We start from the raw sequence: 26,422 nt of genomic DNA, 5'->3' as shown, positions 1-26,422 counted from the left end.
ACAACCTCTACCCCTGACCTTAAGAACCATCAACAAAATCAAACTTGGACATGAGTATAAATGGTAACCTATTATGGACTATGAGCATTCTTCTGTAATCTTCTTTTTCCTCCTGACAACTTTTTCTCATGTTCATATAAGGCACAAAGGAGGTTAGTTGGGAAAGTTGGAAAGTTTCGTTTAGTCGGCACAACATCTGTGGTCATATGCCGCCGGAGAGAGACAGAAGGGGAAGGAATTATAGGAGAAGAGAACAGATCCCAGGAGACGGGACACAACCCCCGATTAATACCTGGTACCCATTCACTGCTGGGTGGACAGGGGCGCAGGGTATCGGAAAAGCTGCCCAAATTTTTCCACTCTGCCCGAGGTTAGTTGGATTCTCGTGTGTGCTTCTACACGTCCATTGTGCAGAAGCCTCGTCAAACTATCACTTGGCTCATAAAACTACCCATGAAAATACCCAGAACACAACGTCAATGAAAGCCTTATCAAATGTGGATGTGGAGGCCCCGAAGTGCTTGGGAATATGGGCCTTAAACTCTACATCAAAAGGTAGTGTGTTTCATCCTCACCCAAGGCATTACGACATGGACGAGAGGTAGGGTCACACTCTTAATCATTTTGGCCCCCACATGCACACATTTGGCAAGGGGTTCATAGGTGTCGTAGCCTTTCCATAGGTAGTTTCATGACCCTGGTGGTAAGTCAACAAAGCTTCTGGACCATGAACGTTAAGAAACACACTCATAAGGTCCCGATACATCTCCTATTTAGCCTTTGGAATTATTTTATGTGAGAGCCGGAACTGTCTGAGAATACCGACTGTAATGTTCTCCTGTAACACTAGTAAACTTAAGCCTTTGAACCAGCACAGCAAACACAAGCCAAGGCATCAGTTTCATTGAATTCTTGATACACTTGAGGATTTTATCAAGTTTTGCTTATTATTGGCAGTCAAGGCGTTGAAAGTTGTCTGTTTTTTCATCCCGTAGATTTACATACATCAATATTTACTCTGTTCTGGCAAAGTCCTTAACATGACCTTGTTAGCCAGAACAGAGTATATAAAGATAAAATTGTACCAGAGGAGCGACTGGACAGACTTGATTTTCTTTTTCTTTTTTTTTTCTTATTTAAAGTAAAGGAAACAGCTCAAGGGAAAAATGCAAAATGAAAACTATGAAGTCCACTCAACTCTGCTCCTATAAAACCAAACAGAAATGAGCACCCAGACGAGAGATTACCAATTACATCACCCTAAACTTGAAATCCTGCAGCAGTATCCAGAATAAAATTAAACTGGTGCTGCGGCTTGTGTTTGCACTGCCTGGCTCTGTCATGGACAACCAAACTGCAGTAGCTCAATCGGTTAGAGCACTGCGCTGCCAGGCTTCACAGCCTGACAGGCGGTGGTTCGAGCCCTGCTCTGGCCGGTTTCTGTTCATTGATTAGGAGTGGTTACTGTCCCCCCTTGACCAAGGGGGATGGGGGGTGTGGTGTGTGAGGTCCTGGCAGTACCCAGAGATCGACTATAATGAGCATGAGCTTACTCCTGTCGGGCGACTGTAAGTCTGAGTGTCTGAGATTTCTTAATGAAAATATGTGGTGCCTAGAAAAGACATACCAGCCACATTTAGGTATTGTCCATGCTTGTATTATATTAAGTAGGAGACTTACTAAAAATGTGGCTCCTGGGACTTTTACAAGCACCAGAAATAGGTCTAGGAAGCTGTTTAAGTAGCCATGTGTGTGCCTGACCAGAATTTCATATAAAATGTTGATATAGTACAAAATCTTACAAATATATATAAAATAATTCTATATCTCTAAATTATATATATATATATATATATATATATATATATATATATATATATATATATATATATATATATATATATATATATATATATATATATATATATATATATATATATATATATATATATATATATATATATATATATATATATATCAAGACAACCAGTTATGAAGAGTTTACAACCTTGCTCCAGCATTCAAAACATACAGAAAAATATTATTATTACAACTTAAGACACTGAAATATATGTTGAAAATAAATATAACTGGATACACAGAATGGTGTTGGGAAACACTCACAAACCATCACACTGAAACATAACCAAAAACATTCTCACATTTGCATAATTCTCCACATCATTATCACACGAGGCAGAAAACAAAGAAAATATAAAAAATTTCTTGTGACTAATAAATTCTAAATAGAATCATCACAAGACTAAAAAAATATATATTTATATATATATATATATATATATATATATATATATATATATATATATATATATATATATATATATATATATTTATATATACATAAAAAATCTCTTGATAATTAAATTCTGAATAATAATCACACTAGTGAATTCTTAATTAAAATCAAATAAAAAAGTGAAAAAAATTATCTCTACACTAAATTTTTAATAATACTTATCACATAAAACAAATAAGAAAAGATAAAAAAATCTTCCTTCATAAAACCATCACAGAAGAGATTAAAAACAAATAAAAATAAACCAAACCTCTTGATCACTAAACCTTCAATAAAATCATTAGTAAAAAAAATAGCAAGCAGTCAATCCTAAACAATTATCTTTCACTATGAAAAAAATCTCGTTCGACCCATTCACTATCAAAGGCTTCCTCTTGACCCATTCACTATCAAAGGCTTCCTCTTGACCCATTCACTATCAAAGGCTTCCTCTTGACCCATTCACTATCAAAGGCTTCCTCTTGACCCATTCACTATCAAAGGCTTCCTCTTGACCCATTCACTATCAAAGGCTTCCTCTTGACCCATTCACTCATAAAAGTCTCCCCATCTTGACCCATTCACTATCAAAGGCTTCCTCTTGACCCATTCACTCATAAAAGTCTCCCCATCTTGACACATTCACTATCAAAAATCTCTCTCTCGACCCATTCACTATCAAAAATCTCCCCATCTTGACCTATTCACTATTAAAAATCTCCACCTAATCCCTAAAAATCTCTCTCTTAACCCATTCACTATTAAAAATCTCTCTATCTTGACACATTCACTATTAAAAATCTCTCTCTCTCTTGACCCATTCACTATCAAAAATCTATATCTTGACCCATTCACTATTAAAAATCTCCATCTAATCCCTAAAAATCTCTCTTTTGATCCATTCACTATCAAAAATCTCTCTCTCTCTTGACCCATTCAATCAAAAATCTATATCTTGACCCATTCACTATTAAAAATCTCCATCTAATCCCTAAAAATCTCTCTTTTTATCCATTCACTATCAAAAATCTCTATCTTGACATATTCACTGTTAAAAATCTGTGTGAACCCTAAAAATCTCTCTATCTTGACCTACTCACTATTGAAAATCTGTATAAACCCCTAAAAATCTCTCCCTCTCAACCCATTCACTTTAAAACAACCTCTTCATCTAAACCCTGAAAATATCTCTATCTCGACTATAAAACGATCTCCCTTTCTAAAACACCCTCTCCGTCTATACCCTAAGCCGGCCATCATTCACACAGGGGCTGGGAGCTGTCCGGGTGGATGATGTGCTCCACGCCGAGGGTGAAGGCCAGGCCGAACGCAAACATCCCCACCACCACATACATCATCGCCACCCCCACCAGCAACGACCTCTTCCAAGTGAATGGGTTGAGCACGACACGCTTGCCCAAAACCTCCTGTAGTAATAACATGCCTGCAGGAGAGAGAGAGGGAGGGGTCAGGGAATAGAGTAAGAGAGGGTGGATAGAAAGGAAGAGGGAGGGTTTAGGGTTTAGGGAACATAGAGAGACCAGGAGGGATTGGAGAAAACAGTAAGAGAGAGAGAACATAGAGAGAGAGAGCAAGAGAGAGGGAAGGAGTCAGCTCAGGGGCGTGTTGTGAGGAAACTCTTAAAAACAAATATGACATGAAGAAGAAGAAGAAATAGAATAAGAAGAAGGAAAAGAAGAAGAAAGAGAAGAAGAAGAAGAAGAAGAAGAAGAAGAAGAAGAAGAAGAAGAAGTGAAATGGACCACAGTATTGAAGATGTTGAACGACCCAGCACTTGACTTACATACAAAATACACTCCCTAACTTTTGAACAGAATACTTACTCACTTATGAACAGAATACTTACTCACTTATGAACAGAATACTTACTCACTTATGAACAGAATACTTACTCACTTATGAACAGAATACTTACTCACTTATGAACAGAATACTTACTCACTTTTGAACAGAATACTTACTCACTTATGAACAGAATACTTACTCACTTATGAACAGAATACTTACTCACTTTTGAACAGAATACTTACTCACTTATGAACAGAATACTTACTCACTTATGAACAGAATACTTACTCACTTATGAACAGAATACTTACTCACTTGTGAACAGAATACTTACTTTTGAACAGAATACTTACTTAATTATGAACAGAATACTTACTCACTTATGAACAGAATACTTACTCACTTATGAACAGAATACATACTCACTTTTGAACAGAATACTTACTCACTTATGAACAGAATACATACTCACTTATGAACAGAATACTTACTCACTTATGAACAGAATACTTACTCACTTATGAACAGAATACATCTCACTTTTTTTTCTTTCTACATCGAAGGAGACGGCTCAAGGGCAACAAAAAGTGAAAAAAAAAAAAAAGCCTGCTATTTGCTGCTCCCATAATAGACAGAAGTAAAGAGTGCCCAAAAGAGAGGTCAATTGAGGGTGGAGAGGTGTCTTGAAACTTACTCACTTATGAACAGAATACTTACTTACTTACTCACTCACTTATGAACAGAATACTTACTTACTCACTCACTTATGAACAGGATACACTCCCTTACAAACAGAATACTAACTTACTTACCCACTTATGAACACAATACACTCACTTACACACAGAATACTAACTTACTTACCCACTTATGAACACAATACACTCACTTACAAACTGAATATTGACTTACTTATCTACTTATTTACTTACGAACAGAGTACACCACCTACGCTAGACTTACGGACAGAGCGCACTCACCAGGGAAGACGAAGATGAAGATGGCTGCCATACTCCCCAGCAGCTTCACCACGATGTTGATGTTGGGCGTGAATATTGCCATCAGCATGGAGGCCGCCCACAGCAGCAACGCGATGATCTACGGACACATGCAGCTCTTAGTCACTCTCCATATAGATCCTGAAGTCTCTCTCTATTAGTTCCCAAGGCAAACAGAAAACACTACAAACATTTCTTATAGTGCAGTGTTTGGTGTTCATGTAGAAGGTAGAAAATTTGAGGACACAATGGGAAATCTCTTTAGTGTTAAGTGAAGAGTCAAAAACCTAGTTACTTTACACATAGATCCTGAAGCCTCTCTCCTAGTCCCCAAGGCAAACAGAAAACACTACAAACATTTCTTATAGTGCAGTGTTTGGTGTTCATGTAGAAGGTAGAAAATTTGAGGACACGATGGGAAATCTCTTTAGTGTTAAGTGCAGAGTCAAAAACCTAGTTACTTTACACATAGATCCTGAAGTCTCTCTCCTAGTTCCCAAGCTAAACAGAAAACACTACAAACACTTCTTATAGTGCGGTTTGGTGTTCATGTAGAAGGTAAGAAATTTAAGGACACGATGGGAAATCTCTTTAGTGTTAAGTGCAGAGTCAAAAACCTAGTTACTTTAGACATAGATCCTGAAGCCTCTCTCCTAGTTCCCAAGGCAAACAGAAAACACTACAAACATTTCTTATAGTGCAGTGTTTGGTGTTCATGTAGAAGGTAAGAAATTTAAGGACACAATGGGAAATCTCTTTAGTGTTAAGTGCAGAGTCAAAAACCTAGTTACTTTAGACATAGATCCTGAAGCCTCTCTCCTAGTCCCCAAGGCAAACAGAAAACACTACAAACATTTCTTATAGTGCGGTTTGGTGTTCATGTAGAAGGTAAGAAATTTGAGGACACGATGGGAAATCTCTTTAGTGTTTAGTGCCAAGACAAAAACCTCATCAAAACACTACAGACATTTCTTATAGTGCGCTGTTTGGTGTTCATGTAGAAGGTAAGAAATTTAAGGACACGATGGGAAATCTCTTTAGTGTTAAGTGCAGAGACATGCACTGAACTTTGAGGTAGAGGGCAGAAGACCACCAGTAAGGCCAAGGAAGACGTGGAGAAAGGTGGTGGAGGAAGATATGAGGAGGATGAACACCACGGAAGAAATGGCTATGGACCGGCAACAGTGGAGGAGGCTCATATCCCGTCCAACCCCACCATAGGGAATAAATGGACGTTAAACGATGATGAAGATGATGATGTTAAATGCCGAGTCAAAAACCACATCATTATGGACAGTATAGTTTGTTTGGCATGGAAGAACAGCGACACAAGACTTGGAAGTGTAAGAAATAGAGGAAGGATTATCGCTGGATTGAGCAAGATGGATAAGGATCAAGAAAGTCCAACCCCAAGAATGGAAGATGGATTATAAATGAAGAAGAAGAAAGAAGAATAGTAGAGCTGAGGTGCTGGCCTTGTATTTAAACCCCTTGACTGTGGATTTCCTACCAGAAGACATCACCAAGCTACAGGAATGGAACAAAAAGTGGCTGCTACAATTCAATGAAGAAAAATGTGAAGTCCTGCACCTTGGGAGGGGATATCCAGCATACCAAGACCACATGGGAAACACTCCACTATACACCACAGAGGCAGAGAAAGACCAGGGAGTATGTGTTACCAGGCTACCAGTGAAGGGGATATCCAACATACCAATACCACATGGGAAACACTCCACTATCCACCACAGAGGCAGAGAAAGACCTGGGAGTATATGTTACCAGGCTACCAGTGAAGGGATATCCAGCATACCAATACCACATGGGAAACACTCCACTATCCACCACAGAGGCAGAGAAAGACCTGTGAGTGTATGTTACCAGGCTACCAGTGAAGGGATATCCAGCATACCAATACCACATGGGAAACACTCCACTATCCACCACAGAGGCAGAGAATGACCTGGGAGTATATGTTACCAGGCTACCAGTGAAGGCGAAATCCGTGCCAACTGCAGCTGACGGGTTAACAGTGTAACTCACCCTTCTCCTCCTGGGTTCGGATATGGCAGCCTCAGTGGGTGGGATGGAGCGCAGCTGAACATATAAGTCGCCGATTGCTTCCCTGCGCAGGACGGAAAAACAGTTTACTATATCCTGTAAATTTAAAAATGTCATCTATGCTCTTCTACACATAAGAAACCATATCCACTATTGCTTTTCTATATATCAGGGAAGATCACTTAACCTGGTAGCAGCGACGGGCCAAATTTGTGGCTTTACCGTGTAGCAGCGACGGGCCAAATTTGTGGCTTTACCGTGTAGCAGCGACGGGCCAAATTTGTGCCATGATATAAACCCCCTAAAATAGATGATGCATAAACTGATCACAAATGCTTTGATATATATTTTGAAACGGTTTGTGTGATTGATGATTTTTCTCATTTTTCTCGCTTAGAGGGACCATTAAGAAACATAATCCCTGCTGCTACTGGGTTAACTATACCTTATGCTGTACAAAATGACACATCAGCTCTTCTACGTAAATTTACTAACCTTTACATCCTATTGCTTTTCTGTATATATGAAGGGGACATCAATTAACTATACCTTATGCTGTACAAAATGACATATCAGCTCTTCTACGTAAATTTACTAAGCTTTATATCCTATTGCTTTTCTGTATATATGAAGGGGACAACAATTAACTATACCTTATGCTGTACAAAATGACATATCAGCTCTACATATATTTACTAAGCTTTATATCCTATTGCTTTTCTGTATATATGAAGGGGACATCAATTAACTATACCTTATGCTGTTCAAAATGTCATCTAAATTCTTTTACATATAAGGAAACTAAACATTATTCCCTATTGCTTCCTCGTACATGAAAGAAAACCTGTTCACTATTTTTTTTTTTTTTTTTTTTTTTAAAACAAAGGAGACAGCTCAAAGGCACAAAAAAAGTAAACAATAAAAAAAAAAGCCCGCTACTCGAAACTATACTAACTAACTAATTCTATTTTCGCTCCACTTTCTTTTTAGGAGCAGTGCTTTTTTTACAGTAAAGGGTTCAAGGGCAAAAATGAATAAATAAATAAGAAAAGCTCGGTAATCACGACTCCTATATAGAGTGTAGAGATGAGTGGCCGAAAGAGAGGTCAATTTCAGATGGCTTTTTTTGGCGGGATTTTTTTTGTTTTTTGGTTTCGTTCCGCCCCTGAGCTGCTTCCTTTACTGATACTATAAAAACAAGCATCCTTACCTACTAATCACTGCTCCTATAGAGACTGTACAGATGAGTAGCCGAAAGAGAGGTCAATTTCAGATGGCTTTTTTTGGCGGGATATTTTTGTTTTTTGGTTTCGTTCCGCCCCTGAGCTGCTTCCTTTACTGATACTATAAAAACAAGCATCCCTACCTACTAATCACGAGTGTAGAGATGAGTAGCCGAAAGAGAGGTCAATTTCAGATGGCTTTTTTTGGCGGGATTTTTTTGTTTTTTGGTTTCGTTTTTGCCCTTGAGCTGCTTCCTTTACTGATACTATAAAAACAAGCATCCCTACCTACTAATCACCAGTGTAGAGATGAGTAGCCAAAAGAGGGGTCAATTTCAGATAGCTTTTTTGGCGGGCTTTTTAGTTTTTCGGGTTTCATTTTTTCCCTTGAGCTGCTTCCTTTACCGTAAAAACAAATCATCCCTACCTGACGCAGAACATGAGGATGGGGTAGGTGGTCCAGGACTTGATGGCCAGGAGGATGACGGCCAGCAGGACTTGTGGCTTGGTGGCGTCGTAGGAGAGCAGCACATCGCCGTCCACAGTGGAGCCGAAGGTCAGGTAGCCGTAGTTAGCGGAGATTGTGTACACCAGGAAGCACACCACCACGGCACTCACACAGGACTGGGGAACCAAAGAAATGCTGTGATATTTATACTCAGTTGCCAGGACTAGTAATGACTGGGAATTAACCACTTGAGTGTGAGAGAACATTGAAGATTATAGAAATGGAGGGACAGAGGGGTAGACTAACAAATATCTTAAAATATATACACAACTAACAAACAAACAAATAATAAGAAAATCAAGAAGTACAAACAATAAATAAAATACCCAATATAATATAACAGCACAAGGTATAGAGGAAAGTTGGAAAGTTTCGTTTAGTCGGCGCAACATCTGTGGTCATATGCCGCAGAGACAGAAGGGGAAAGAGTTATAGGAGAAGGGAACAGATCCCAGGAGATGGGACACAACCCCCGATTAATACCTGGTACCCATTCACTGCTGGGTGGACAGGGGCGTAGGGTATCGGAAAAGCCGCCCAAATTTTTCCACTCCACCCGGGGGTATAGAGGAAGTTGACCTTATTTGTATGTGACGCACCTTGGTGAACATTGATGCCTTGCGGTCCTTGAGGCAGGAGTAGATGGGCACACAGCTCACGTGACACTGGTAGCCGAAGCATATCGTCGGCACCACATCGAAGACCTGCAAGGAAAAATAGGTTATTGTGGGAAAGGGAAAAGGAGACTCTGATGGTTTGGACATGTAAAGAGAGCTGGGGAGGATACAGTGCTGGGAGCTGTGGAGAGATTAAAGGTAGAAGGAAGGAGACCAGTCAGTAGACCTAGGAAAAATGGGTTGTGGTTGGAAGGGGAAAGGGAAAGACTACAATGGTTTGGACATGTAAAGAGAGCAGGGGAGGATATAATGCTGGGAGCTGTGGAGAGATTAAAGGTAGAAGGAAGGAGACCAGTTGGTAGACCTTGGAAAAATTAATTGTGGTGGGGAAGGGAAAGGGAAAGACTCTGATGGTTTGGGCATGTAAAGAGAGCAGGGCAGGATACAGTGCTGGGAGCTGTGGAGAGATTAGAGGTAGAAGGAAGGAGACCAGTTAGTAGACCTAGGAAAAATGGATTGTGGTGGGGAAGGGAAAGACTCCGATGGTTTGGACATGTAAAGAGAACAGGAGATACAGTGCTGGGAGCTGTGGAGAGATTAAAGGTAGAAGGAAGGAAACCAGTTAGTAGACCTAGGAAAAATGGATTGTGGTGGGGAAGGGAAAGACTCTGATGGTTTGGACATGTAAAGAGAGCAGGGGAGGATACAGTGCTGGGAGCTGTGGAGAGATTAAAGGTAGAAGGAAGGAAACCAGTTAGTAGACCTAGGAAAAATGGATTGTGGTGGGAAACAGAAAGGGAAAGACTCTGAAGGTTTGGACATGTAAAGAGAGCAGGGCAGGATACAGTGCTGGGAGGTGTGGAGAGATTAAAGGTAGAAGGAAGGAGACCATTTGGTAGACCTAGGAAAAATGGATTGTGGAGGGGAAGGGAAAGGGAGACTCCGATGGTTTGGACATGTAAAGAGAGCAGGGCAGGATACAGTGCTGGGAGGTGTGGAGAGATTAGAGGTAGAAGGAAGGAGACCAGTTAGTAGACCTAGGAAAAATGGATTGTGGTGGGGAAGGAAAAGACTACAATGGTTTGGACATGTAAAGAGAGCAGGGGAGGATACAGTGCTGGGAGTTGTGGAGAGATTAGAGGCAGAAGGAAGGAGACCAGTTGGTAGACCTAGGAAAAATGGATTGTGGTGGGGAAGGGAAAGGGAGACTCCGCTGGTTTGGACATGTAAAGAGAGCAGGGGAGGATACAGTGCTGGGAGCTGTGGAGAGATTAAAGGTAGAAGGAAGGAGACCAGTTGGTAGACCTAGGAAAAATGGATTGTGGTGGGGAAGGAAAAGACTACAATGGTTTGGACATGTAAAGAGAGCAGGGGAGGATACAGTGCTGGGAGCTGTGGAGAGATTAAAGGCAGAAGGAAGGAGACCAGTTGGTAGACCTAGGAAAACGTGGAGAAGGTGTATACAGGACAAATTTGCCAGATTGTCTTACTCAGCCTCTTATATTTACCAACTTCCGACCCCAAAACTGTCTCGTGGACCCCAATAATGAGATTCACTTATAATTATTGTTAAAATAGTTAATTCCTGATGTTTCTTGGCAATAGTTAGGCGTCAGAAACCGGTAAATACTATGCTCTGAGTACGACAATCTGGCAACGGTGATACAGGAAGACTTGGCATTGATGGGATTGGATGAACATCAGGCGGAAGACAGAGTAGGGTGGAGGAGAGCCATAAAGCGTCCAACCGCTCAGGAAGAGTGAAAACGGACGGTAAACGAAATGATGATGATGATGATGATGATGACGGTGGGATAAAAATAAATAAGAAAATACGAGTGAAATAAAAAGTAAAATAAAAATTAAAAGAAAAGCGTCGAGATGGAATTAAAACTAAAAAAGTGTGCTGAAGTGGAGGACATACTCGAAACTATGTGTGTAAGTGGAAAAAAAATGTTTAGGTGGAATATAAGCTAAAAAATGTGTTTAAAAGGAGGAACAAAAACTTTAATATTATGTTTAGGTGGAATAAACTAAATAAATGTTTAAATGGAATAAAAAGTCAAGTAATACAATAACAATGAAAAAATTGCACTTAGGTGGAACAAAAACAAAAAAAATGCGTTTAAATGGAATAAAAAACTCAATGTCTTTAAGTGAAATACAAATATGTTTAATTGAATTATTTATCATTTATTTATTTTGTTTTAACCCGGTAGCAGCGGGGATCATGTTTCTTAATGGTCCCTCTAAGCGAGAAAAATGAGAAAAAATCACCCCTCACACAAGCCATTTCATAATATATATCAAAGCATTTGTGATCAGATTATGCATCATCTATTTTGGGGGTTAAAATCATGGCAAAAATTTGGCCCATCGCTGCTACACGGTAAAGCCACAAATTTGGCCCGTCGCTGGTACACGGTAAAGCCACAAATTTGGCCTGTCGCTGCTACACGGTAAAGCCACAAATTTGGCCCGTCGCTGCTACATGGTAAAGCCACAAATTTGGCCCGTCGCTGCTACACGGTAAAGCCACAAATTTGGCCCGTCGCTGCTACATGGTAAAGCCACAATTTGGACCTTCGCTGCTACACGGTAAAGCCACAAATTTGGCCCGTCGCTGCTACACGGTAAAGCCACAAATTTGGCCCGTCGCTGCTACACGGTAAAGCCACAAATTTGGCCCGTCGCTGCTACATGGTAAAGCCACAAATTTGGCCCGTCACTGCTACACGGTAAAGCCACAAATTTGGCCCGTCGCTGCTACACGGTAAAGCCACAAATTTGGCCCGTCGCTGCTACCAGGTTAAGTGGAATGAAAGCTTACCTGAGTCCACGCCACATCGAAATCGTTGATGGGCCCGGGGTCGTAGTCGCCGGAATAGAACTCCGTGACGATGATGACGGCCAGGTACCAGATGGACACAACACCAACGTAACTGGAAAAAATGCTCGTGCTCAATCAACATTACACTTCAGCGGATCTGTTGCATGAAAGGAATCCAACGCCTTTATAAATCTGTACACAAAACACACTCAACATTACGGTGTATGGAAAATTATACAAAAGGAATCCAATGTCTTTTTAAAACTATGCAAAAAATAAAAGGATCCATGAAGACTAGAAGAGGACAGACAATCTATGTGAAAAAAATGTTTAAACCCAATAGACTATATGCCTCATGGAATTATTGCATGAAAGGAATCCAACACCTTTTTAACCCCTTGCCTGCCAATTTCCTACCAGAAGACATCACCAAGCTACAGGAATGGAGCAAAAAGTGGCTGCTACAATTCAATGAAGAAAAATGTAAAGTCCTGCACCTTGGGAGGGGATATCCAGCACACCAATACCACATGGGAAACACTCCACTATCCACCACAGAGGCAGAGAAAGACCTGGGAGTGTATGTTACCAGGCTACCAGTGAAGGGATATCCAGCACACCAATACCACATGGGAAACACTCCACTATCCACCACAGAGGCAGAGAAAGACCTGGGAGTGTATGTTACCAGGCTACCAGTGAAGGAATATCCAGCATACCAATACCACATGGGAAACACTCCGCTATCCACCACAGAGGCAGAGAAAGACCTGGGAGTGTATGTTACCAGGCTACCAGTGAAGGGATATCCAGCACACCAATACCACATGGGAAACACTCCACTATACACCCCAGAGGCAGAGAAAGACCTGGGAGTGTATGTTACCAAGCTACCAGTGAAGGGATATCCAGCATACCAATACCACATGGGAAACACTCCACTATCCACCACAGGGGCAGAGAAAGACCTGGGAGTATGTTACCACTTACCAGGCTACCAGTGAAAGCCAAATCTGTGCCAATCGCAGAGGATGGGTTTAACCTTTTCACAAAATACAAGGATCAATGGAAAGTAGAAAAGAGCAGACTGTTTATGTATGGTAAAGACTACATATGGTAAACTACCCACATGCTGTCCTGAAGACCACCTATCAACCCAAACTCTAGATTAACTTTCCAGAGGATCAAAAATAAGCTCCGGGGGACAGCATGCACTACACAAGATGGGGCCACTATAAACACACTTGCCTGAGCCATAACAGGGTGGGGCTGACCATCAGGCCCCACCAAGAAACCCTACAAGCACCACTGGCTAAGAAAATAAATAAATAAACTACTTTTTAACCCGGTAGCAGCGGGGATCATTTTTCTTAATGGTCCCTCTAAGCGAGAAAAATGAGAAAAAATCATCCTTCACACAAACCATTTCATAATACATATCAAAGCATTTGTGATCAGATTATGTATCATTTATTATGGGGGGTTTATATTATGGCACAAATTTGGCCCGTCGCTGCTACACGGTAAAGCCACAAATTTGGCCCGTCGCTGCTACACGGTAAAGCCACAAATTTGGCCCGTCGCTGCTACACGGTAAAGCCACAAATTTGGCCCGTCGCTGCTACACGGTAAAGCCACAAATTTGGCCCGTCGCTGCTACACAGTAAAGCCACAAATTTGGCCCGTCGCTGCTACACAGTAAAGCCACAAATTTGGCCCGTCGCTGCTACACAGTAAAGCCACAAATTTGGCCCGTCGCTGCTACACGGTAAAGCCACAAATTTGGCCCGTTGCTGCTACCGGGTTAAAGTCTTCCTTCGTGATCTCTTGGTTTCGTATTCACAGTTTTTTTTGTATATACATTATTGTTTCGTTTATATTTTCTTACAGGCAAAAAGAGGAAGCAAAATTTGTTATGAATAAGCAACTAACAAGAACGCCGCCCCCTCACCTCATGTAGCGCAGGCCGTCTATCCTCTTGAGGCAGCACGGGAAGATGAGCAGCAGGGAGGACACGGTCATGGTAAACTTGCGGTTCAGGTACCAGGAGTGGCAGAAGTCGCTCCCCAAAAAGGAGGCGAAGGCTGAAAGGACAGAAAAAGAAATATACAATGATTTATTTACCAGAGGAGGAAGTTAAGGCCATAAAAAGAAGTATACACTGATTTATTTACCAGAGGAGGAAGTTAAGGCCATAAAAAGAAATATACGCCGATTTATTCACCAAAGAAGGAAGTTAAGGCCATAAAAAGAAGTATACACTGATTTATTTACCAAAGGAGGAAGTTAAGGCCATAAAAAGAAATATACACTGATTTATTTACCAAAGAAGGAAGTTAAGGCCATAAAAAGAAATATACACTGATTTATTTACCAATGGAGGAAGTTAAGGCCATAAAAAGAAATATACACTGATTTATTCACTAAAGAAGGAAGTTAAGGCCATAAAAAGAAATATACACTGATTTATTTACCAATGGAGGAAGTTAAGGCCATAAAAAGAAATATACACTGATTTATTTACCAATGGAGGAAGTTAAGGCCATAAAAAGAAATATACACTGATTTATTCACTAAAGAAGGAAGTTAAGGCCATAAAAAGAAATATACACTGATTTATTTACCAATGGAGGAAGTTAAGGCCATAAAAAGAAATATACACTGATTTATTCACTAAAGAAGGAAGTTAAGGCCATAAAAAGAAATATACACTGATTTATTTACCAAAGAAGGAAGTTAAGGCCATAAAAAGAAATATACACTGATTTATTCACTAAAGAAGGAAGTTAAGGCCATAAAAAAGTGATAAAGCTAACACACAAAACCTCATCCCACAATTTTTTTTAATACCGAAGAAGGAAGTTAAGGGCAAATAAAAATGGTCTTAATCTCAATGGTCTTAATCTCAATGGTCTTAATCTCAATGGTCTTAATCTCAATGGCCTTAATCTCAATGGTCTTAATCCCAATGGTCTTAATCCCAATGGTCTTAATCTCAATGGTCTTAATCTCAATGGTCTTAATCTCAATGGTCTTAATCTCAATGGCCTTAATCTCAATGGTCTTAATCTCAATGGCCTTAATCTCAATGGTCTTAATCTCAATAGTCTTAATCTCAATGGTCTTAATCTCAATGGTCTTAATCTCAATGGTCTTAATCTCAATGGTCTTAATCCCAATGGTCTTAATCTCAATGGTCTTAATCTCAATGGTCTTAATCTCAATGGTCTTAATCTCAATAGTCTTAATCTCAATGGTCTTAATCCCAATGGTCTTAATCTCAATAGTCTTAATCTCAATGGTCTTAGTCTCAATGGTCTTAATCTCAATGGTCTTAATCTCAATGGTCTTAATCTCAATAGTCTTAATCTCAATGGTCTTAATCCCAATGGTCTTAATCTCAATAGTCTTAATCTCAATGGTCTTAATCTCAATGGTCTTAATCTCAATGGTCTTAATCTCAATGGTCTTAATCTCAATAGTCTTAATCTCAATGGTCTTAATCTCAATGGTCTTAATCTCAATAGTCTTAATCTCAATGGTCTTAATCTCAATGACCTTAATCTCAATGGTCTTAATCTCAATGGTCTTAATCTCAATGGCCTTAATCTCAATGGTCTTAATCTCAATGGTCTTAATCTCAATAGTCTTAATCTCAATGGTCTTAATCTCAATGGTCTTAATCTCAATGGTCTTAATCTCAATGGTCTTAATCTCAATGGTCTTAATCTCAATGGTCTTAATCTCAATGGTCTTAATCTCAATGGTCTTAATCTCAATGGTCTTAATCTCAATAGTCTTAATCTCAATGGTCTTAATCTCAATAGTCTTAATCTCAATGGCCTTAATCTCAATGGTCTTAATCTCAATGGCCTTAATCTCAATGGTCTTAATCTCAAGTCTTAATCTCAATGGTCTTAATCTCAATGGTCTTAATCTCAATAGTCTTAATCTCAATGGTCTTAATCTCAATGACCTTAATCTCAATAGTCTTAATCTCAATGGTCTTAATCCCAATGGTCTTAATCTCAATGGTCTTAATCTCAAGTCTTAATCTCAATGGTCTTAATCTCAATGGCCTTAATCTCAATGGTCTTAATCTCAATGGTCTTAATCTCAATGGCCTTAATCTCAATGGTCTTAATCTCAATGGTCTTAATCCCAATGGTCTTAATCTCAATGGTCTTAATCTCAATAGTCTTAATCTCAATGGTCTTAATCTCAATGACCTTAATCTCAATGGTCTTAATCTCAATGGTCTTAATCTCACCCTGTGTCACTAAAGGTACTTCCTATCTTATTATACCTGGGACTATATTCTTGATTTGCTTGTTTATAAATGTAATGTAAATATAATTAGGTATAAGTGATTCATTTAACTGTGTTGTTTTACTTTGAGTTGTTCGTCGCTAAAAGCTGTCACGCCTTCTTTTGGTGACGCAACACAGCATTTTTATTACCAAAGGAGGCGGTCTAGGGCATATAAAAAAAATAGGGATAAATCTAGCTAAACACTGCTCCTACAAAAACTACATATAAAGTGATAACTGCATTTTCCCTTGAACTGTTCCTTTGTTGTAAAAAAAATAGGGATAAATCTAGCTAAACACTGCTCCTACAAAAACTACATATAAAGCGATTACTGCATTTTCCCTTGAACTGTTCCTTTGTTGTAAAAAAAAGAGGGATAAATCTAGCTAAACACTGCTCCTACAAAAACTACATATAAATTGATAACTGCATTTTGCCTTGAACTGTTCCTTTGTTGTAAAAAAAAAGAGGGAAAAATCAAGCTGAACACTGCTCCTACAAAAACTACATATAAAGTAATAACTGCATTTTCCCTTGAACTGTTCCTTTGTTGTAAAAAAAAATAGGGAAAAAATCAGACTGAACAATGCTCCAACAAAAACTACATATAAAGTAATAACTGCATTTTCCCTTGAACTGTTCCTTTGCTTAAAAAAAAATAAGCCGAGTGTTAAGATTCTGACCTCTATCGAACTGGTCGCCGATGATGATGATGAAGGTGATGCAGGTGACGAAGCAGTACACGGCGATGCACAGCGCGGCCGCCATGCCCCAGCCCAGACTGCACATCTCTAACACTAACTGCACGGGGAGACACGACTCTTAGCGGAACAGCTCCTGCGTGTTTTGCCGAGGCTTGATGGAGGCTTAGGGCATTTTTTAAACACTTCAGCACCCAAGCAAATATTTAACAAGACTTTCATTAGAGTTTGTGTCATTTTCTTGGGTAGTTTTATGACCCTGGTGGTAGTTTGACCCTTCTTCTGTACCATGAACCTTAAAAACACTCATTACAACCCGTCTGATCCCCTTTATGGCCTTGGGAAATAGCTGATTGAGAGATTGAGCGAGTGAGAGAGTTTGACAAGGCTCTCGTGGGCATTTGGGTCATTTCCAGGGGTAGTTTTATGACCCTGGTGGTAGTTTGACCCTTCTTCTGTACCATGAATCAAAAAAAAACTTATTAGAACCTAACTGATTTTTTACAAGTTAACTAATGTGGAATGAACACTTAATTTCTATGAGTTTATAAGTGTGGAATATAGTTTTTTCACTTACTTCCTGATATGTTTTGCAGTTGCGTTCGCTCCCACACTTGGCGATGATGACGAGGGACCCTAAAGCTAAAGCAGTAAATATCTGAAAGAAAATCATACAATATAACTAATGGTTTGAGTCTGTATATTTGAGAGTACAGTGCTCCCTCTTTGTGAGATCAATTAACTATGGGAAAAACTGAATATCAAATGTGGGAGCAACGATTAGCAGAAAGTTGGAAAGTTTCATTTAGTCGGCGCAAAATCTGTAGTCATATGCCGGAGAGAGACAGAAGGAGAAGAAATTAAAGGAGAAGGGAAAAATTTTGGAAAGTTTCGTTTAGTCGGCACAACATCTGTGGTCATATGCCGGAGAGAGAGATAGAAGGGGAAGGAGTTATAGGAGAAGGGAACAGATCACAGGAGATGAGACACAACCCCCAATTAATACCTGTACCCATTGACTGCGTAGGGTATCGGAAAGGCCACCCAAATTTTTCCACTACGCCTGGGAATCGAACCCGGGCTCTCTTGGTGCAGCGATTAGCGGGCTTTTTTTCTACACTTTCTTTTTGTTGCCCCTTGAGTTGCTTCCTGTGCATAAAATAAATAAAATAAAATAAATGAAGCCCTGAAATGTTTGGGTATACGGGCCCTGCATACACATTAACCGAGGTGAAAACTGCAGGTACTCACACCATGCACCAAGTTGCCGGTCACTATTCCCCCAGCCTCGTGGAACGCCCGGGGGAAATTAAGCAGCCCAGCACCCAGGGCAGCGTTGACTATGAGGAACACTGCTTTGTACCATGAGATCCCTGGGAAGAAATATAGACGTAATGAATTCCTGGTGCAAAATATATAAATTCCTGAATGCCTGGAAATATATATTATGCTACAGAAAACCTGATGATAAATATACAAGTTACTGAACACTTGGCAATAACTACATAAACTCCTGTATGTCACTCCCTCAGGAATGACCCAATGGAAGAGATGTTTTGCAGATTACAGGTTAAAGAAGGGAAAGCATCTACAAGTCACACTGAACAACGGATACTCAGAATACATGTGAAAAAAATAAAATCAACCTAAACAACACTTCCTAGACTCAAATGGAGATGTGTTGCAGCTTACAGGTTAAAAGGGAAGACAATATACAAGTCACACTAAACTACAAATATACAGGAAACAATGAAAACAAGAATATTCAACCTAACACACAAACAATTCATTGGCTCCCTCACCCGGTTCCTCCTCAAAGCTTCTGGTAAGGAGTTGACACGGGGCGAAGATATCCACGTGTTGGTCCCTGGTGGCTGGCGGCTCGGCGTCCGTTAGGAGAGCCACCCCATCCTCCTGCTCCGGCCGCACCCTATACTCGGGGACGGCCGCCACCACAACCACTGGCGGGCTCGCAGGGCGTCTGCGGCTGTTCTTTGCTGACATTGCCGCGACCACCGCCACGACCCCGTCCACCTCCTCCGTGCCGGCCCCATCTTGTGACATGACTGTGCTGGAGTGACAAAGAAAATAGTGATGAGAGAGAGTGACTAAGATGATGGACAGACTGTGAAGGAGAGAAAATAAACAACTGTAATATGCCTAAAGAAATGGTAATAAGATAAAAAGATGAGGGAAATACGTACTGACAGAGAAGGTGAAACAGTGGAATGATAAATGGAAACAGCAATGAAAAAAAGTCTGAAGTGATGGAAATACTGCTGAGGAATAAAGTGAAAATAAACTGTAGAATGTTAAACGAAAATAATGATGAGCGTAAAAGACTAAGATGAAGGAAAAACTGACATAAACAACTGTGAAATGCCTAAAGAAATAGTCATAAGAGAAAGAGAATAAGACAAAGAAACTTAAAACAGTGAAATGCTAAAAGGAATAATGAAAGAAGGAAGGAAGGAAAGAAGAAAGGAAACAAGGAAGGAAGGGAAGGAAGGAAGGGAAAGAAGGAAGGAAGGAAGGAAGGGAAGGAAACAAGGAAGGAAAAAAGGAAGGAAGGAAAGAAGGAAGGAAGGAAGGAAGGAAGGAAACAAGGAAGGAAGGGAAGGAAGGAAGGGAAAGAAGGAAGGAAGGAAGGAAAAAAGGAAGGAAGAAAAGAAGGAAGGAAGGAAGGAAGGAAACAAGGAAACAAGGAAGGAAGGGAAGGAAGGAAGGGAAAGAAGGAAGGAAGGAAGGAAGGAAGGAAGGAAACAAGGAAGGAAGGGAAGGAAGGAAGGAAGGAAGGAGGGGAAGGAAACAAGGAAGGAAAAAAGGAAGGAAGGAAAGAAGGAAGGAAGGAAACAAGGAAGGAAGGAAAGAAGGAAGGAAAGAAGGAAGGAAAGAGGGAAGGAAACAAGGAAGGAAACAAGGAAGGAAGGAAGGAAGAAAGGAGGGGAAAGAAGGAAGGACAGAAGGAAGGAAGGAAGCAGGTGAAGGAGTTTGAAAAGTAAGCAACAACCCATCTATATAAATAAAATACCCACAGCAAAAACACTAAACACACGAGGGCCTGCCGGGGAGCTGGATGCATATAGTACCTGACCTGTAGCTCTCCTTCCAAACACAGAGGGGTGGCCGAGGAGTGGACCAGAACCATAACTTATCCACTGAAGCAGGTATGACTGTTATGGCCTTTGGGATATGGACCAGGTAGGGCACTGATAAGCTTAAGGACTTGCTAGATGTGCATTTAACTCTTAAAACCCTGTACTCATTCACTAGTCCACCTTACACACACTGAGGCTTTAGAAGATTATAAAAGCCATGTTGAAGACCCATCTAGTGTTTCTTTTTCCCTGTATATATTAAAGGTAAGGATACTGGAAAGGGAAGAATGCACAATCTGGTAACATACAGAATAGACAACCAGTCCAGAGATAAGCCTAACCAATGCTTGCAGGAGGTACACATAACCTTTTCCCTGTGATTATTACATTTTAAAGGGCTTACCAAGTATTCTGCTGTATATATGAACTATCACACTTTAACCCCTTGACTGTGGATTTCCTACAAGAAGACATCACCAAGCTACAGGAATGGAGCAAAAAGTGGCTGCTACGATTCAATGAAGAAAAATGTAAAGTCCTGCATCTTGGGAGGAGAAATCCAGCATACTAATGCCACATGGGGAACACTCCACTATCCACCAAAGAGGCAGAGAAAGACATGGGAGTATATGTGACCAGGCTACCAGTGAAGGCGAAACCCGTGCCAATCGCAGTGGACGGGTTAATAATTTTCCTGTCCGTCATGAAAAACACCATTCACGACATACTTTGTGGGCATACCTGTTTCTTTCATCACTTAAACTTCCCACTAATTACAAAATGGGTTTAAGTATCAAGACAGTACCCACCACAAGACAAGTTAACTAATGACCCAAGGAAATTAATTATGCTAATGAGTGCTGTCATGAGGAAGATTAAATAAGATACACATTAACATACCAACAGACATTAACCACCACAAGACAAGTTAACTAATGACCCAAGGAAACTAATTATGCTAACAAGTGTCACTGAGTCCTGAAGGCTGTCATGAGCAAGATTAAATTATATATGCGGTACATTAACAAATTAACAGAACAAAACAACAGACATTAACCACCACAAGACAAGTTAACTAATGACCCAAGGTAACTAATTATGCTTACGAGCGCCACTGTGTACGGAAGGTTGTCATGAGCGAGCTTTAATAAGATATACATTAACATAACAACAGAACAAAGCAACAGATATTAACCACCACAAGACAAGTTAACTAATGACCCACGGAAACTGATTATGCTAACGAGTGCCACTGTGTCCTGAAGGCTGCCAAGAGGAAAATTAGGTAAAATATACATAAACATACCAACAGAACAAAGCAACAGACATTAACCACCACAAGACAAGTTAACTAATGACCCACGGAAACTGATTATGCTAACAAGTGCCACTGTGTCCTAAAAGCTGTCATGAGCAAGATTTAATAAGATATACACTAACACAGCAGGAGAATGAAGCAATGGACACCAGGAATATTCACAGAGATAATATATAATAGGCCATGCAAGCTCTTTATGCTAATGTGTGTTATGTATCAAAGAAGGTATGAGTTGAGAGAGATAAAATCAAGTACTGCTACAAATTAAAACTGACCCGAACACTGACCAACACAAACACATCATATATTTTTTTTACAGCAGAGGAAGCAGCTAAAGAGGAGAAAAAAGTCCAATAAGCAAAGAAAATTAAAACCACCCCCAACACTGACCAACACATACACATCATATATTTTTTTACAGCAGAGGAAGCAGATAAAAAGGAGAGAAAAGTCCAATGAGAGACAAAATTAAAACCACCCCCAGCACTGACCAACACAAACACATCATATATTTTTTTTACAGCAGAGGAAGCAGCTAAAGAGGAGAGAATACACATCATATATTTTTTTACAGCAGAGGAAGCAGATAAAAAGGAGAGAAAAGTCCAATGAGAGAGAAAATTAAAACCACCCCCAGCACTGACCAACACAAACACATCATATATTTTTTTTTTACAGCAAAGGAAGCAGATAAAGAGTGGAGAGAAAAGTCCAATGAGAGACAAAATTAAAACCAACCCCAACAATAAGAAACACAAACACATCACATACTTTTTTTTACAGCAGAGGAAGCAGCTAAAGGGGAGAAAAAAAGTCCAATGATCAAAGAAAATTAAAACCACCCCCAACACTGGCCAACACAAACACATCATATACTTTTTTTACAGCAGAGGAAGCAGCTAAAGGGGAGAAAAAAAAAGTCCACTGAGCAAACAAAATTAAAACCGACCCCAACACTGACCAACACAAACACATCACATACTTTTTTTACGGCAGAGGAAGCAGCTAAAGGGGGGAAAAAAAGTCCAATGATCAAAGAAAATTAAAACCACCCCCAGCAATGACCAACACAAACACATCACAATTTTTTTTTTTTCTTTTTTTTTTTACAGCAGAGGAAGCAGTTAACGGGGGAGAAAAAGTCCAATGAGAAACAAAATTAAAACCAACCTGAACAATGACCAACACAAACACATCATATATATTTTTTTTTACAGCAGAGGAAGCAGTTAAACACGGAAGAAAAGTCCAATGAGAGACATAATTAAAACCGACAAGCAATATGAATACTCACTAACCATCTACACAACAATCAAAATCAAAACTTCTCCACCCCAGCACTGACAGGACATATAAATACTCACAAGCCTTCTACAGAACAAACAAAATAATAATCACTTCACTCCAGCACTGACAGGCCACATAAATAGACTCACAAACCTTCTACAGAACAAACAGAAGAAAGAAACAAAACACAATTACTAACAATCCATATGAATCACAATATATAGAACAAACAAAATCATATAGCCCTAATCACTTCACCCCAGCACTGACAGGCCACATAAATAGACTCACAAACCTTCTACAGAACAAACAGAAAAAAAAAGAAAACTCTATTACTAACACACCATATGAATCACAATATATAGAACAAACAAAATCATATAAAATCATATAATCACTTCACCCCAGCACTGACAGGCCACATAAATAGACTCACAAACCTTTTACAGCACAAAAAAAATAATAATCACTTCACCCCAAGCACTGACAAGCCACAAAAATAGCCACACACACAACACTAATACCTCTGCCAGGGCTACACACACACGCTGCCTCAACCTCCAAGGAAATGTCTGGCTGGAGGACATTCAGGACAGACAGACAGACACTTGACCTCCAGACACACTCCTAAACACTGGCCCATTGTGCTGTGACCTCGATAACTATGTAGCTACTGAGGAGAGTGCAAATGTTCAGCTACAGAGGAAATATGAGGGTGAATCTTAAGAATTAACACTCCACCCCCTCCTCTGCCACTCCAGCCCACCCCTTACCCCCCAAAACAAGCCTGGGGACCTGTGGGAAATTGGGGTTTTGGGGGTGGAAAGGAAAACTCACTGAAAAATGGGCCTCCAAAAATTACATAAGATTAACCAAAGTAGGTAGAATTGGATGATCTGAAGGTGTGAGGGTGTGTGGAGTGTTATGTGTCAACCAGGTAGTCGTGAGTGACAAGTTAATGAGATCTGACCTGTAATAACGAAGGGATTTATTTATTTATTTATTTTTTTTTTTTTTACAGCACAGAGAGCAACTCAAGGCCAACAAAAAGATGTAAAAAAAAGCCCACTAAAAAAAAAGGCCTGCTAAAAAAAAAGCCTGCGTATAGAAAGAAAGTTCTAGCATAAAGAATAGTTGATCTTGTAGGATTAGAAAAATATTAAAAGCTCAGTTAGATAATCTGTCACCCATGGCTACCTGACCAGCTTAAGATATCCTAATTCTTCAAGATCAACAGTTTCCTAGTGAGATATGTCTGCTTTCTGAATGGTTATACGCATTTCACTTCCTTACCCTTTTTATATCCTACGTAATTATTAAATGTAAGATTCATTAACCTGTCCCTCTCGGCTACCTGTTTAACTTAATACATTCTCAAACCTACAAGATCAACTATTTGCAAGGACTTTCTGAACAGTTATATGCATTTCCCTTCCTTCCATACGCATTTTAGATCCTACGTAGTTATTACAGGTAAGATGTCATTAACCAGTCACCTACGGCCACCTGAAAACTTAAGTAACTGCGTAGGATAAAAAGTAAAATGTATGGGAAGTAAAATGCGTCTCAGAGTTCAACAACCTCTACCAACCTAACTGGAAAACGCTGGATCTTGTGAGGTTACGCCCACCTGGTAGTTGTGAGGGACAGATCGATGACAGGTTAATTGCCTCAACCTACCTGTGGGTGTGGGCGTGACCCCGCGCGGCCCCAGGAGGAGGAATGTTTACGTTTGTGGGCGATCACGTGGACCCTGCGTGCCGCCCAACTAACGGGGTCACTATACCATACATACCCATAGAACAGTGTAATAGAACCAAAACTGTAGCTATTATGTGTGCCGCCCAACTAAATACACCATACACGCCCATAGAACAGTGTAATAGGACCAAAACTGCAGCTATTATATGTGCCGCCCAACTACGGGGTCACATATAATACACACCCATAGAACCAATCTGGGAACAGTAGTACGTAGACTCGAGTAAGGCAATTAAAAGGCAAAGTGTGTGATTAAGCAACAGAGATAATCAAGAGGAAGTAGACCTATGAAGCAATAATAAGAAAATAAGGATATATAAGTGCACTGCCTAGTTCTGTTTATATAACCCCATAGAACACAAAATTTAAAGTAGAGATTCGCGTAACACAACTGAAAACCAAAATATGTGATGAATAACTAGAAAAGGTGGATCAGTGAAGCCATACAAACCGATATAATTCAAAATAAGACATGGATATAGGAGTGAAAGATGGTATAATCAATCCTACACATCCTTATAACCCATATATACATCAATTTTACATATATAGAGAATCATAACTCACACACACACACACATTAGACAGCTATCCCACAGACCCCAATAAAATACAAGGGTGACAGGGCTATTTAACATGGTCTAAACTATCCCATACACCCATATAGCACACCGTAGTAGGTTAATATCACTATACACACCTAAATAAGATACCTAAAGGAGGATTAAACTGCCTTTGACACTCACAATACACTTGGCTGAGGTTGCGTAACTAGTGTAGCGTAGCACGTGGAGAGGGACAAGGGAGGCGGGGAAGAGACTAACCACTAACCAGACCAACCAGACTGACCCCTTGCCATTTATGTAGTCTCAAGGTCATGATTTATCCTGTGATTCACTTGGATGCTCGCTAAATAAAGACTGGCTTCGTGCTGAGATGATTTATGGGTGGTGCTTTTAAATATCCTAGCAGCAAGAAGTAGACTAAATGGTTAATTGGTATATTGTTAGACGCTTCCAGGTCTCACATTTACTATTTTCAAAGGCCAAAAATGAGACAAGTTGGGTTCTAATGAGTGGGTTTTTTGGGGTTCATGATACATAAGAAGAGTCAAACTATCACAAGGGCCAGAAAACTACCTCTGGAAACGCCCAAAACTCCTACGAAAGCCTTGTCAAGTACGTGTTCTTGGGAGTCGAAATGTTTAAAAATACGAGCTCAATAAATGGTTGGGGGATAATGCTTCTAGTGTTGAGAGAGAGAGAGAGAGAGAGAGAGAGAGAGAGAGAGAGAGAGAGAGAGAGAGAGAGAGAGAGAGAGAGAGAGAATGATGTGTAAGTGAATAATGGAAATGCTAAGACACATACCAATCCATCATCTTACGACAACTAATATTTCAAGGACATATTACGTAATGAACCATACCTTTTTTTCATAAGGGGAGGGTGCTTGACGTTTACATAAGACTTTCACACTATCCAATACAGTGACCTCCATGTATAATTTTGTCTGCATAACATATTACATAATCAACCATAACCTTATTTATTTTTAAGGGTAGGGTGCTTGACCTTTACATAAGACTTTCACACTATCAAATACAG

General features: G+C 39.9%; 1 protein-coding gene and 1 long non-coding RNA gene across 4 annotated transcripts; both read right to left on the bottom strand.

The window, feature by feature from the left end:
• Positions 1-2,342: 2,342 nt before the first annotated feature.
• On the bottom strand, positions 2,343-25,682 carry LOC127002998 (putative sodium-coupled neutral amino acid transporter 7). 3 transcript variants are annotated; one of them, XM_050869355.1, is made up of 12 exons: positions 25,565-25,682; positions 19,157-19,425; positions 18,606-18,727; positions 17,932-18,012; positions 17,337-17,454; positions 14,294-14,426; positions 12,343-12,454; positions 9,495-9,599; positions 8,815-9,011; positions 7,147-7,228; positions 5,086-5,203; positions 2,343-3,740 (listed from the first exon to the last, which is right to left on the bottom strand). In XM_050869355.1, the coding sequence occupies exons 2-12, from the start codon at positions 19,416-19,418 to the stop codon at positions 3,553-3,555; spliced, it is 1,518 nt and encodes a 505-aa protein (XP_050725312.1). In that variant the 5' UTR covers positions 19,419-19,425; positions 25,565-25,682; the 3' UTR covers positions 2,343-3,552. The 3 variants fall into 3 exon arrangements, with proteins under 3 accessions (XP_050725312.1, XP_050725311.1, XP_050725313.1); XM_050869354.1 differs by lacking the exon at positions 25,565-25,682 and adding an exon at positions 24,738-24,845; XM_050869356.1 differs by lacking the exon at positions 25,565-25,682 and adding an exon at positions 24,649-24,760.
• On the bottom strand, positions 7,288-8,248 carry LOC127003001 (uncharacterized). Its single transcript, XR_007756812.1, has 3 exons — positions 7,919-8,248; positions 7,714-7,817; positions 7,288-7,609 (listed from the first exon to the last, which is right to left on the bottom strand). It is a non-coding gene; the product is annotated as an uncharacterized LOC127003001 (long non-coding RNA).
• Positions 25,683-26,422: the final 740 nt, after the last annotated feature.

This window comes from Eriocheir sinensis, chromosome 24 (genome assembly GCF_024679095.1).
Source record: "Eriocheir sinensis breed Jianghai 21 chromosome 24, ASM2467909v1, whole genome shotgun sequence".
Classification (NCBI taxonomy): Eukaryota; Metazoa; Arthropoda; class Malacostraca; order Decapoda; family Varunidae; genus Eriocheir; species Eriocheir sinensis.
The sequence above is the reverse complement of the archived record's forward strand: the minus strand, read 5'-3'. Positions and strand labels throughout refer to the sequence as shown.

Excerpts from the sequence above, each read along its gene's own strand:
- LOC127002998 (XM_050869355.1), bottom strand. The coding sequence starts at position 19,418 with ATGTCACAAGATGGGGCCGGCACGGAGGAGGTGGACGGGGTCGTGGCG. Across the intron at positions 9,600-12,342 it reads TCGATGTGGCGTGGACTCAG|GTCTTCGATGTGGTGCCGAC; the intron begins GTAAGCTTTCAT and ends TTTTCCTTGCAG. Across the intron at positions 9,012-9,494 it reads AGGCATCAATGTTCACCAAG|TCCTGTGTGAGTGCCGTGGT; the intron begins GTGCGTCACATA and ends TTGGTTCCCCAG.